The sequence below is a fragment of the Ammospiza caudacuta genome, chromosome Z (genome assembly GCF_027887145.1).
Source record: "Ammospiza caudacuta isolate bAmmCau1 chromosome Z, bAmmCau1.pri, whole genome shotgun sequence".
Lineage (NCBI taxonomy): Eukaryota > Metazoa > Chordata > Aves > Passeriformes > Passerellidae > Ammospiza > Ammospiza caudacuta.
Genome location: NC_080632.1, coordinates 48,460,643 through 48,473,482, shown reverse-complemented (window position 1 = coordinate 48,473,482; position 12,840 = coordinate 48,460,643). Strand labels below are relative to the sequence as shown.

At 33.6% G+C, this 12,840-nt stretch overlaps 1 protein-coding gene across 2 annotated transcripts in view; it reads right to left on the bottom strand.

Moving 5' to 3' along the window:
* The window catches only part of ADAMTS6 (ADAM metallopeptidase with thrombospondin type 1 motif 6), a 134,944-nt gene that overhangs the window by 50,225 nt on the left and 71,879 nt on the right, over positions 1 to 12,840 (bottom strand). For both annotated transcript variants that reach the window (XM_058823914.1, XM_058823915.1), the window contains exon 10: positions 4,529 to 4,670. In XM_058823914.1, coding sequence (XP_058679897.1) covers positions 4,529 to 4,670 — 142 coding nt within the window. The remainder of the gene's footprint in view (positions 1 to 4,528; positions 4,671 to 12,840) is intronic.

Sequence of the window (12,840 nt, the reverse complement as noted above, 5' to 3'; positions counted from 1 at the left end):
TACCAGTATTTTCAATTCCTCTCTTTGCTTACACGTACTTTTAACATCACTTTATGAGCAATGCAAAATAAATCCAGCCGATGAAACTACATATGCTCAGCTAACAAGCAAAATGGCAACTTAGTTATGGTATGATATATGAAACTGGGGTCAAAAAAGGCACTTTACAGAAAGTTATTATTATGCTGAAATTCAACTAAATGCATGATCCTAAGCATAGTATCAACAGTGAGGGAACAAAAGGAAAACAGTAGCTTTGGTGCAAAGATACAACAGTGGCTTCTCTGCCTTTCCTTGTGAAAGATCACCAGCTTCCAGAATCTGCTTCTCTTCCTATAAAACCCCTACCTCAAGCTCAATGCTACTGCTCTTCATTTAACTGGAGTAAACCACATCCATATTTCAAGAGAAAAGTGACAATTTAATTAATGAACGTTAAAATTTGTATCACCCAATCACTAGGGTCAATTGCAATTCAGGTTTCTTGGCCTAGTGGAAATTTTAGAACTATATAGTAACATATTTAGCCTCCTGGATTTTAAAGTCAGCTGATCAATGCCGGTAGAAAGGCATAAAATGCAAGAAAAATATACCAAATAATTGTAAGCTACTATCTCTGAAACCCTGCTGCTAGCAGCCAGCAGCTTCACACATCGTAAAATGCAATACAGCAATATCAACCATATGCATAAAGTATTAACTGCTTTTAAAATGTCTGAGGTTTTAGCCTCTCTCCTAAAAATGTAGGGACCAGCTCTAAAGCACAGCATTATTTTGAACCACAAAATCAGTAAGTTAGGCATTTTTCAGGTATTATTTAAACTCATAAAGCAGAGAAATCAAAAGACAAGACTGGAATTCTTTGCTGAGTTAACCCAGGGACAGCCAACAGCCAACTGTTACTCGGCAGATGCTCAAAAGTTAAGGCAATCAGAAGTCAATGAAAAAGTTTCCCTTACCTAAACCAAATGACTAAAAAGGAGGTTCTGAACTATTAGTGGAACTAAAACACAAACAGGGCAGAGAATTGACACACATCTGACAATCAGCAGAAGAAAATCCACACTGCATCATCCTAGAAGATGTAGGTTATCCAGCGGTTACATAACTGAAGAGGAGCTAGCACTGTTTCTAACAACCTCAAAACTTTCCACTGCAGTGAATTCAATAAGATACCTGAAAGCATGTATTGTCTTTAGGAAAAAGCTATACATCAGTATTGAATGGCGCAATTTCCACCATTAGAATTTGGATCACTGTAAGCCATAAATTTAACATTCTCCTGAGTGTGAAAATATACCCTAAAAATGAAATATTTTTAATAGATTGACCCATTGCCTTTCACTTTTATATTCAAAATACCCATTTCTTCACCTAAATTCTGAAACATTTTCCCTGTATCAAAAGGGACACAATATAGTACATAGATCAGTACAATATAGTATAGTATAAAGAACAATGCACAAGTAACACTAGAAAAAACAGTGTCTACTTGCTAAAATACAGCTTTATTTTTTTCAGCTCAAACAGCTAAGACATCACCTTGACTTCTGGTCTCACTTAATATGCTAAACAACACAGAGAAATCTGACCAATAGCTGCAGTGCTTTTGCTACAAGAGTTCTGTCTGAATGCAACTAAACAGTTTTATTAGGAGTAGTCCTCAAAACAGTACTAAAACTGAAGAGCTCCCTTTTATGCCAGATTGTCCCCTCACCAGTAAACAAAAACACACCAAAGCAGAAACTTGAAGTCCCTTTAGTAATTGAGTTCTGATGCTTTACTTGGTCAAACACCTCTCATGTTATTTAACTTCACATTCCTAAGTAAGAACAGCTCCAACTTTAACAGTGAAAAATTAATTGCAGAATGATGACAGGATATATGATCTAAAGCAACAGTTTAATTCAACACCCAGAGGAAGCAGATGAGGACATAAGGGAGAAAAGGCAAGAAACACAGACTAGCATTAAAGCTACGTGGTTGAAAGAAGTACTTTTTCTAAAGGTGAGAAGAATGTGGCAGAATTCCTAAGCAGAAAGAATGTGAAGATTTTCTAAGTTATTTTAAAAACACCAATTATATCAACAGGTTCATCACAGGCCACAGAAGATTTTCTGCATGCGTGTATTTTGATTTGAGAGTTCAAATATGTCTCTTGCCATGGCTTGCCACTAAAAACCAGTAAAGAACATGAGCAAGAGAAAAATGCAAGCAGTTTTCTCTGAGACTTGGAATTTATTTCCTATTGGGTCATGAAACTCCCTGTTGGAAAACCCGCTCCCTACCTTTTTTTATAAGATGCTTTAAATAAAAAGGGCTAAAAGAAATGTTTCAAAGGAGCTGGTATATGAACTACATTCACTGTAAATAGGTGGTTTTTGCTGTCGTCTTCCATCATAGTTGCACATGTGTGTGTTCGAAAAAGATCCATGAACTATTAATGGCATCTTCATTGAACAGTACATTGAGAAGAAATAGCCAAAGCACAGACTGTTTACTTTTGATAATAAGAGAGTTGAGCAGAGTATTCAATTTAGCTTCTCCTGGGATTTAGATCCAGTTTCACTCTTCAGTCCCGAAACCCTTTCATACATAAAGAAATAATTTCTAACTAGGTTATTTTCTGCACTAACTAGGTTATTATTTGCACTACAATCTCCCAAAAGCTGTTTCCCCCCGCTTCAAAATTATCCCTTCAAATCTCTAAAATATTAATCACCATGGTCACCTTGAAAGAGCATTATGGCCGTGGCAGATAATATTTTAAATGTATATACTATTTTAAATTCATATTATTTCTTAGAATGGATACTACCAGACTTCTACAATAACTTATATATTAATAGATGCAGTTTGAATCCTGTGATCAAAACAGTGTGGTTATTTTCTGAGACACTTGGAAGTTATGTTCATATTGATGGAATAGTGATGGAACACCTCACCCTATATCAATTCAGAGGTCTAGTAATGCAGACATAGCTTCATTTCATGAAGACATTGCCTCAATTGAGTGTCAACATATTTTCCATAACTCTTAGGGAATCCCAAAAAAAAAAATGTTTAAAGAAAAAAAGAAAGCAGAACGCAAAAAGCAAAGATAACCTATGTCTTCATTACTTCCAGTTATTTCTGGTTTAGAAACTGGTTTAAGAAAGAAAATGCACTGTACAGTATGATCATCACAACAATGGTTACACAATTTAACAGTGTTTAAAAAACCCTACAAATATGTGGAAAAGCCAGGTTTTGCACATTATGAACTTTCCAGTTTAATTTAGAATGCAATATGTCTCCAAAAACTGTGCTATAAATCATAGATTAAATAGATGCAGATTTCCCTAGTCTGCAAATAAGATTGTGGTGAAAATTTGTAAGGAAAAAAGAAAAATAAAATGGTATAATTTAGATGAAGAGACAGGAAATAGGGCCATTAAGAATAGTGATGGGAAGTGAGAATCTAAAGAGGAATAATAAAGGCCAAAAGAGGGTTGATGAGGAATCAGAAGACTCAGGGCTAGTTAGCCAGCTACATAGTTCTTAGAGCCTTTCCAAAATGCAAACTGCCAAAGAGGCATCCCAAATAATATTGTATTTATCACCCCAGAAATATTAAAAATGGAATTTCTTGTTTTATTTCATTATTTTATCTGAATAATCTAAAAATTTAAAATTATTAAAACTATTTCTTTTTAAACCATAAGATAAGTTCTCAATGTTTACTTGGTGAGCTCTCAGCTGATTATTTCATAACAAGCATAGCAGAATGCTTTTTTGCCTTTAACTGCATACTTCTGGCTGGAAGATTTTAAGTAAATATTTGTAACACAATGACCTACATGTGAAGGTTTTTATTTCTACTGTAAATTTATTTACTTTAATTATTGCAGACTGGTACTTGCAGCCAAATCTTTGCTAGTACTTTGCTACTCAGTATTTTATCCAGCTATCTAGCTTCATGTTCAACTATTTCCAGAACCATAATTCACCTTTCAAAATAGATATCTGAATAATGTGAGATGCAATAGACTCAATGTCAGGGGAAAAACAAACAAACAAGCAAACAAACAAACAAGAAAATAAAATCATATCTGATAAATTAATACAAGTACAAAAGGAGCTCCAAAATGTCACTTTATATGGAAAGATTAAAGCCAAAAAAACAGACTTCACATTTCAAGATTAATACAATATAAACCTGATCTCAATCTAGTGAAATCAGTGAAAATTCTCAATTACACTTAACAAGGATTGGGCTCGAGTGTTCTGGGCTCTTTTCCTCCCTACAATTAAAGAACAGCTTACCCAGCTCATTGTTACCCACATGTAGTGTACAGCACACACAAAGGGCTCAAGCAAAAGATGCAGCATAAGGATTAAAATTAACCCTTTGCTTATAAATGATGGCACTGGACATGCCATTGGAAATCTGCAGCTCACTAATACAGCTAACTACAGATTTATGCTACAAAGGAATATATACAAATGACTAAGCAGAACACTCAGCATAAGGATTAAGACTTCTTACCCCATATTTACATTGGCGGGATGTTGCTCCATACTGGAAGCGACACTGTTCATCAGCATCATACACCTGACCTGGGGCCACAGCTGGATAAAGAAAGTCACGCTTGGGAGGCTCATTATCAAGGCAAGTACCACGGCCCGAACTGTTCAACATAAAGGACCAAATCAATTAGGAATTCTACTGACTGTAAATCACAGTAACGATATTATGTATCTAGTTATTACTTTTAACAGTGCTGGGTGTGAAACAAATATGATTGCAATAAACAGACACTAAGAAGGTACACCCATATAAACAAGAGAAAATATTTAGACGGAATTAGGAAGTTAAAATAATTTTTCATCATTATTATTTTTAAAAATGCTTATTTTAGATTGTGAAATAATTTTATATATTAACCTTTTTAAAAGTATGATAATTTCTGAGCCACACAAGACTGATTTTCATTTTTGGTTTAGGATTCCTATTTGTTTTCACTGAAGAACAACTACATTTAGTCATAGAATGAAAAAAAAAAACAAAACAAGCAAATGCAAGAAATTCAGTTTAAAATTTGAAATTACCCTTCTGATTCCTTCAAACAGCAAAATATAATCTTATGGATAGAAGCAGCTCAACTGGTTTTCGTAAAACTAAAACACATTCAAGTTTCAACATGACAAAATGTTTATCAGATCAGGACCTTAACATGCAAGCTTTTCTTCCATTCGAGGGAAGAAAATGGTTACGGAGGTAAAAATTCTGCAGGAACTTCAAGTTTATCTATACTACGATAGTGAAAAAAATTGTATGGGTCCAAGATCTTTTTTTACTGTACTGATAGTTAGTCCTAAAAAATTCATGTTGGAACCAAAAGAATCATCTTTGCAAACTTCAATATTTTCTTCTTTTTATATTCACTGTTTTGTTCAGTGGTTGATGATTTTTTCCCAAAATATGCCCATATTCAACCACAATATTTTAGTGTAGTGGAATAAATGACAAAGAAAGCCAAAACCAGACTGAGGTCTGTTTAGAAAACTTTGTACTTTGCTAAATACAATTATTCAGTTTTATTGGGTCAGTGTGCATAAAAGAGGACAGATGCTTTTTTACTTTCATTTCACATGTGAATAAGTGAGGATTTTCAAAGAATTCTTATGGCAACACTTAAAATTTTTTTCCGACATTCCTACCAATTTTGCCAGCACTTATGTTCTGTTTTTTTCCAAATCTTTTCCATGCACCTTGCCAAAGGAACGTAATTTCAGAAGTGAATGTTCTACACTGTTTTTTGGAGATGTCCAATTTTCTATACTTTTCATCTGCAGATAAAAAAAGAGCAAAAAGCGTCATTTAACTACACATTTTATGTTCTTATTTTAAATCTATTGTGATCAAGTCTTCGAAATACTAGAAAAGATCCTTTGGAGAAATGAAGGAACAACCTCTGCCAACCTTTAGAAGGTGGCAAATAGCAACTAATGCAAGAACCAGGTAAATACTGGAAAAAATACAGTATTTGATGACAAATTCCAAGGATTTTGGTGTGATTCACCTGCATGCCTGCACACACACCATACCCACGCATCCACTCAGTTGAAATCTACTTTTAAAATATCAACTGTGTGGTTCTGGCATAAAAAAAATCATGTATTTTCCCCTCTACCTCATGTAATTGCTGCAAGTATATCTATTTTCTAGCAGCAGAAACTGGGAAAATATCCTTCAATCTTTTCAAATATGTCAGTGTTGTATTTTGCATGTATGAGGAATGCATGTTAATAATTCCAATATTAAAAGAACTGATATACAGCTGATTTTTCCGCATCTGGACTGAACTACAGATAGCATCTTTCCTTAAACAAGCAGTGAGAAGTTTAGCATTTGGCACAGCTTGAGCTAGTATTGCCATATAATGGGAACACTTCCATAGATTCCAATACTGTAGATTACAAGATGACTGTAAACTGCTATCTTGTAAACAGACAGCTGAGGGCACAGCATTTGAAAAAACTCCATTACCTTTGGTGACTTCCCTCCACAGGCATATGTACCCCTGCCCAAATTAGATTACAGAACCCATTCTAAATCTTTAAATTTGTAAATTCAAATCTACAAGACATACAATGGCAGAAAAGCAAGTCATAAATCCTTGCATTGAATACAAAAATATTACTCTTCTGCTCTAATTACCAGATTTGCAGCATAATGAAAAATTGTTGTAGTAATTGGGAAAAGTACTACTGAGAAGTTGTTCTCTTACTAGCTACATTATATCACGACCTCTAGACTGAAAATTTATTTCTGACTTTCCCTCTGCTTCAGTTCTATTATTTATCTCAAGCAGCTGAGCAAAACTGACCCTTGATACTGCATTGCAGGAACTGAAGTATCGTGGAAAAGAAATGGCATGGTCTTTATAAACACATTAATAAAACCAGAGACTTTCCATTGGTAATGAAAGGTCTGACCAAAGCTGTGCAAAGAATGAATACAGGCTGAGGATCATTTAACCTTTCCAGAAAACTTTTACAGGACTTGGGAATGGTCCAATACTCTTGTGCTCTTGTGTGTATTTCCCTGTTCTCTCTTTCTTTGTTCCATCAAAGCAAAGCCCAGATACTTGAGAAAAAAAATTATGTTAAATCTAGGGGAATGAACCAAAAGGGTCCAAGAAGATTCATGGTTTTGGAGAACTTTATAAACAGAGATCTAATCGTTATTATCAGTCAGGCATATAAAAGCGTAGATGTAAAAAAGGATTGGAAAGAATGCCCCAATTTTTAGAAAATTTCTACTTATAATTGCTTTTATGCTATGTGATTTTATCTTCTACTTTATCAGGTAGTATATACACCAAGTCAAAAAATCTACAGGATATCCCTGCAGAGCATTTGCATTTTTGAACATGGCGTGGATAAATCTTTAATGTCTACAACAGAAATAAGATGACCTCGAACTGACCATTACATTCTATTACTGTACAAGGTACTAATAGTACTCACAGTTTTTCTCATTTTCTAACTTTAGGTTAATTTTGTGAAGTTTTATGGGACATACTGGGACTTGTTTCAATTACAAAATAGCTAAGCTTGATGTCATTTCAGCCCAGTATTCCAGTGTAGTGTCTCCAGAGATCATTTTAAAACACTCTACAATATAATTTAAACTTTTTTTTTTTGTATTTTAACATCACATGACAGCAAATTACTCTTCTGTTTGAAAGGATAACAAGGATACTAGAACATTCTAGGAAAGCTTAAGATTTCAGGCTGTGATCACTACTAACTGATCAACCAAATTAATATCAACCAGGGATTAAATCTTTACAGACTGAATACAAAACTCAGGATCACCACCTCAGCACAGATATCACAGTTGCATTCAAGACCAATAAAGAGAAAAAGCAAAAATCATGGATGTAGATCTCTCAGGGTTTATGTTCCTATTACAGTATCTATTCCCAAATATTCCTACTTACATAGTATAACCCAACTCCTTCAATGGCTGAAGAAAATATCCCAGAACACTGGCTCTGAAAATTGGTTTTGAATGTCACCCAATGACTTCATTCATAATAATTATGTGGACTATAATGCAAGCTACACTTAATGATCACAAATTAAATGTAATATTTGTGAATATTTGTGAATACCTGTTATAGCTAAACAATCATACACATAAATACATAAACTATCATACATAATGTTTTATTTAATTCTGATCCCAAATTAGTAATAAAATATGAAAAAGGCAATAGTGAAAATTATTAACAAAAACAGAGAGCATTTTTACATATACATACCATTAATTATTTACATGCCAATATATCTGACTCCAAACAGAATCCCTACTTCATATTTATAAGTATAAATTGATCTCTTAGAAGCACTAGGTTACAGTTCTCTACAAGTTACAAAAGCTGCTTTACTTGACATTAATGGGTCAACTCTGCACATTGCTCAGTAGTCTACAGATCTAGGCATAAATATTTGTAGAATCTGGACATAAGTAACAGACTGAGATTTGGATTTGGTGTACTTTCAATTAAATCAAGCCAAATGCAATTACTAAATAAAAACTTTCTTGAATGTTACGGAAATTCAGATTTACCTCTCACTCTTCTGATAAAATCTAGTTCTTTCCATTATTTTATGCCAAGGTTGGCTCTGTCTTAGTATCTATTTTATACAAAAGACTCTGCAATTTTGCACAATCTTTTCATCACACTCAATGTTCCTTGGAGCTCCTTTGCTTGGAGGTAGTAATTTGCTGTTTCTTTAATGCATACTATCCCCCATGCTTTCCTGTGTTCCAAAGCTAAATTTTATTCATTGGAATATCCAGCAGCTGTATAAGGAAAAATCTCTTTGTTCATCTATCATAATCATCCTCCTACCAAAATCCAATTTTAAGAGTTCATGAGATACTAACATTTAAAATACTGGACCAATCAATTATTTCATCAGATATTCTACAAATAAGTTAATGGAAATCTGAGGCTGATTTTGTCCTTTACAATTTCCTTCTATTTAAATAAATCAAAAGGTAGACAAAGAGTAATACTTGCAAAGTCAACACTCAAGGCCATACTGCTATCCCATAATTACAGAAACTCTTAGATCTTTTTATCAACTAAAGAGTCTTTTAAGTAAAACATAAGACTTTCAAAGTTTCAGAAATCTATACCAAAAGAGGGCACATTTCTTTTATTTCATTGCCTGTTAGTAAAAAATAATTTAAATCTTAGTATAATTTAAAGAAAATAAGCAAATTATAATCCAAAATATAGGTCAACACATGCAAATTTTGTCCACTGATTTGTAGAAAGAGATATTAAATTTTTATAAGATTGATCTGATCTTATCTTTCAAAGCTATTTTTGGTTTATACTTTTTTTCAGAAGTTACTTTACATTTCTGGAGTATGAGGGAACTGGCCAGTGTGCCATAGATAATATAAGAGGTATATGTAGACATATCCTATATTTACCTTGCATATCCACTTGTACATTTAAGATTCTTGGGCAGATGATATCTGGACCAGAACACTGAATGATGGCTTTTTTACTTTCCCTATATTGTCTGCATGGGCTTGCTTGGACCAAGATAGTTTTGGCTCCCTTCCAGAGTTAGAAAGTTGTAGTCTAAGATCTAAATCCTGCTGTATGGCAATCATAGAGTGTCTCCAAGAATTTCCTGTGATAGATCTTAATGAAATAATTTAAGATTCTTGGTTCTCTTCTATCTTCAAAAGACAACCCTGCCTTTGAAAGACAGAGCTGGCCATCTTGCTTCTCTTAACTCCTCTCCTATTACTGCACAAGAAAAACAAACTATGATTCCAGAAATCACACAGTTTTTTTATAACAAAATGTAGAAGTTATATACACACACACACATGTTGAACAGAATTAAATTCATACTAATTGTTTTTCAGCCACTAAAATTTCAGGCTTGGTTCTTTTCTCCTATGAATAGATATTACAGATTTCTACTCATTTCACAGAAATCTCTGTCCCCTGAGACTGCCCTCCGAGCCTCCAATTCTCAGACAATACTACAGTAATTAGTTCCATATAATGTTAGTGAAATTAAAGCCATTGCAAAGCACTTATGAACAATTCAGTTGATAAACTGAATAATGTCAATCTTTCACTGTACCTAAAAGCTTGATAGACAACAGCTATTTTAAGCTTGGCAGACAAGAGCTTTTATGTGCTTCAAGGAATGTTTTATCCAGAAAAGAAGTATTTCCTTTTGCCATTTCAGTATCTGGGCTGGTTGATCATCCTTGCTGAGAGTTTTGGTAGACCTATTAGCATTACAAGTTTGTTTTGTCTTATGTCAGCCTTTGAGCCATATTCATCCTTTTTCCAGCACTCCTGAAAAATAATTTGCTTTCCCAACTACTATCTGACTGAACCCTCCAGGTGATACTTCATGGCTACTACTCAGTGTAAAACTGCTGTAGCAAGCGGTGACCTGAGCTGGTAACTAGTAAATTCACATTAGCCTTCCTTACCATAAAATACTGTGAATGTGTAATGAAATTCTATCAAAACTCATTCCAGTTGCATTAACATGGTACCATGACAGTATGGCCCAAACGTGGGCAAAGGTCCAAAGATATACACTTAAAAGGTCTCACAGACCTGGTTTCTGCTTGGTTATCTGCATTTAATACCCTCAAGTCCTACCTGTCTTGTTACACACAGCTAAATGAATTCCAAACCAGCTTGGCCTCTAAAGATCTAAATCAGCATTTTTCTCACCCGTTGCTAAGTCATCAAGAAAAATTAAGGGAAAAAAAAAATTTTTCTGTGAGGATGCAGACTCTTCTAAAAGCAATCACAGATATGTTGCCACATGAAACTTGCTATTATTTTTTTGATTCTTGCTAACTGTTTACTACCTGCAACTGAAATATAGCTGCTCTCAGAGCTGCCCTGTCTTAATGAAAGGTGTGAATGGGTAAAAAGAGATTTTGGGTTCTGGCAGTTGTCCTGAAGGTATGTTTTACTCTAACAGATGCCTGTTGTCATTGAGATTGTATAAAATCTGGTGAGTAAACTAGAAACTAGAGAAACAAAGTACAGTTTTAGAGACTATCTACCTTATGAAATAATAAATCAAATATTTTAAGGAAAAAACTATCAATTCATTTATAGGATATTAGATCCACAAACAAGAATAAGCACAGATTTATAATGAATAGATCATGTTTGAGAAATCTGACATTTTTGAAAACAGATTCCAGGATTAGTAGATGAAAGAAAAGTTATATTAAAGTTATATATAACACTGTATTCTATACAACAGAAAAATCTACAAAAATTGTGATGTGTAACATTATATGTGTCCAAGGTGGCTTTGAAAAAAAATAGCATCTTTATTCCAGGTTACAAAAATACAGCTGAAGTACTATGAAAAATAATTTATCATTGAATCTCCTATGCATAGGTTGTTGTTTTTCTCTAGTACAAATATCACTTAGTAACTTCAGTAATGATTATTTTTGTGAAATTCATTTTTGGTAGTATTTTCAGTAGAGTTGCAAACACTGGCAATGATAGAGAAGTATCTCAAAAAACCTGAGGAGATTAGAACTATGGAACCAGATTCAACAGAGTACTTCTGGCTTTATAGCAATACAACTACAATTTCACTGCAACCCCACAGATTTCAAAATTAAACATAAATCAACCTATGGAATGGAAAAGAATAATAGAGATGCTAACAGTAAATAATAAACTACATAAATTAAAAAAAACAGGGTAAAAATGCTCAACATAAAAATGTTTTTAATTGGCACTAAAAATTCAAAAGACCACTGCATGCATCAGGCTAAAATTTGAAACTGTGCAGGAGCATTCTGAACAAATGTTCAGCTCTATTATATTTGCAGAATAACACACACACACAGAAATTTTATCATGTTCCTTTCCTTTAAATCCATAGATAAGAAATAACTTCTTCACTTTATGCTGAATTATGTCCTCATTAACAGTCAACTTATTGTCAGGACAATTATGGGATCAAAATTTAGTTTTTTGGCAAAAAGCAACAAATAGAAGTAAACAAGACAGAGAACAGCAGAAGTATAACAAGAAGAACAAGCTCCCAAATACTACAAAGAAATACCTGAACAGTAAGCTTACAGTTAGAACTACAAAGCTGTGAAATAATCTCAGATATTATTATATCACAGGATATATATGAAAACCATATTCTTTTTCACAGTTAAAAAACCAGACTGCAATGACATTTTAGAAAGACTACTAAGAGGAACAGCATTGAATTAACATAAGTAATTGGTAATTATAAAACAAAATAGCTATGTATATTTTTTTTAAATAATGCTAGAGTTAAATTAATACATACATATATATATATATATATATATATATATCCCCTTAGCAAATGAAATTATATTGTGAGAAATCTGTACCACACATACATGGTAAAGATGATTTACTCATTTACTGCTTTAGTTTAGACGAAAATATTCATCTTAAACATGCCAGTATATGAAACTGTGTAGGTGCAAGGTTCAGAGTTGTGATAAAAAATGCCTTAAACCTATTACAGTAACTGATGAGAAATTTTCTTCCTCTGAATAGCACCAATACTTAAATGTTAGTGTCTGCCCACTGACTCTACAGAAGTTCAAGCACCTTGACAGTCAGTGATTCTCTGCATCCTGTGGAAAACTACATTTGAACAAACCTAAAGGCTTGGGTCTAGATGAGTCCCTTCAGAAAAGATACAGAAGACAGCATCTTATTCTGAAGTTAGATCCCTAAAAGAAAAGGAGATGTTAATTTCTTA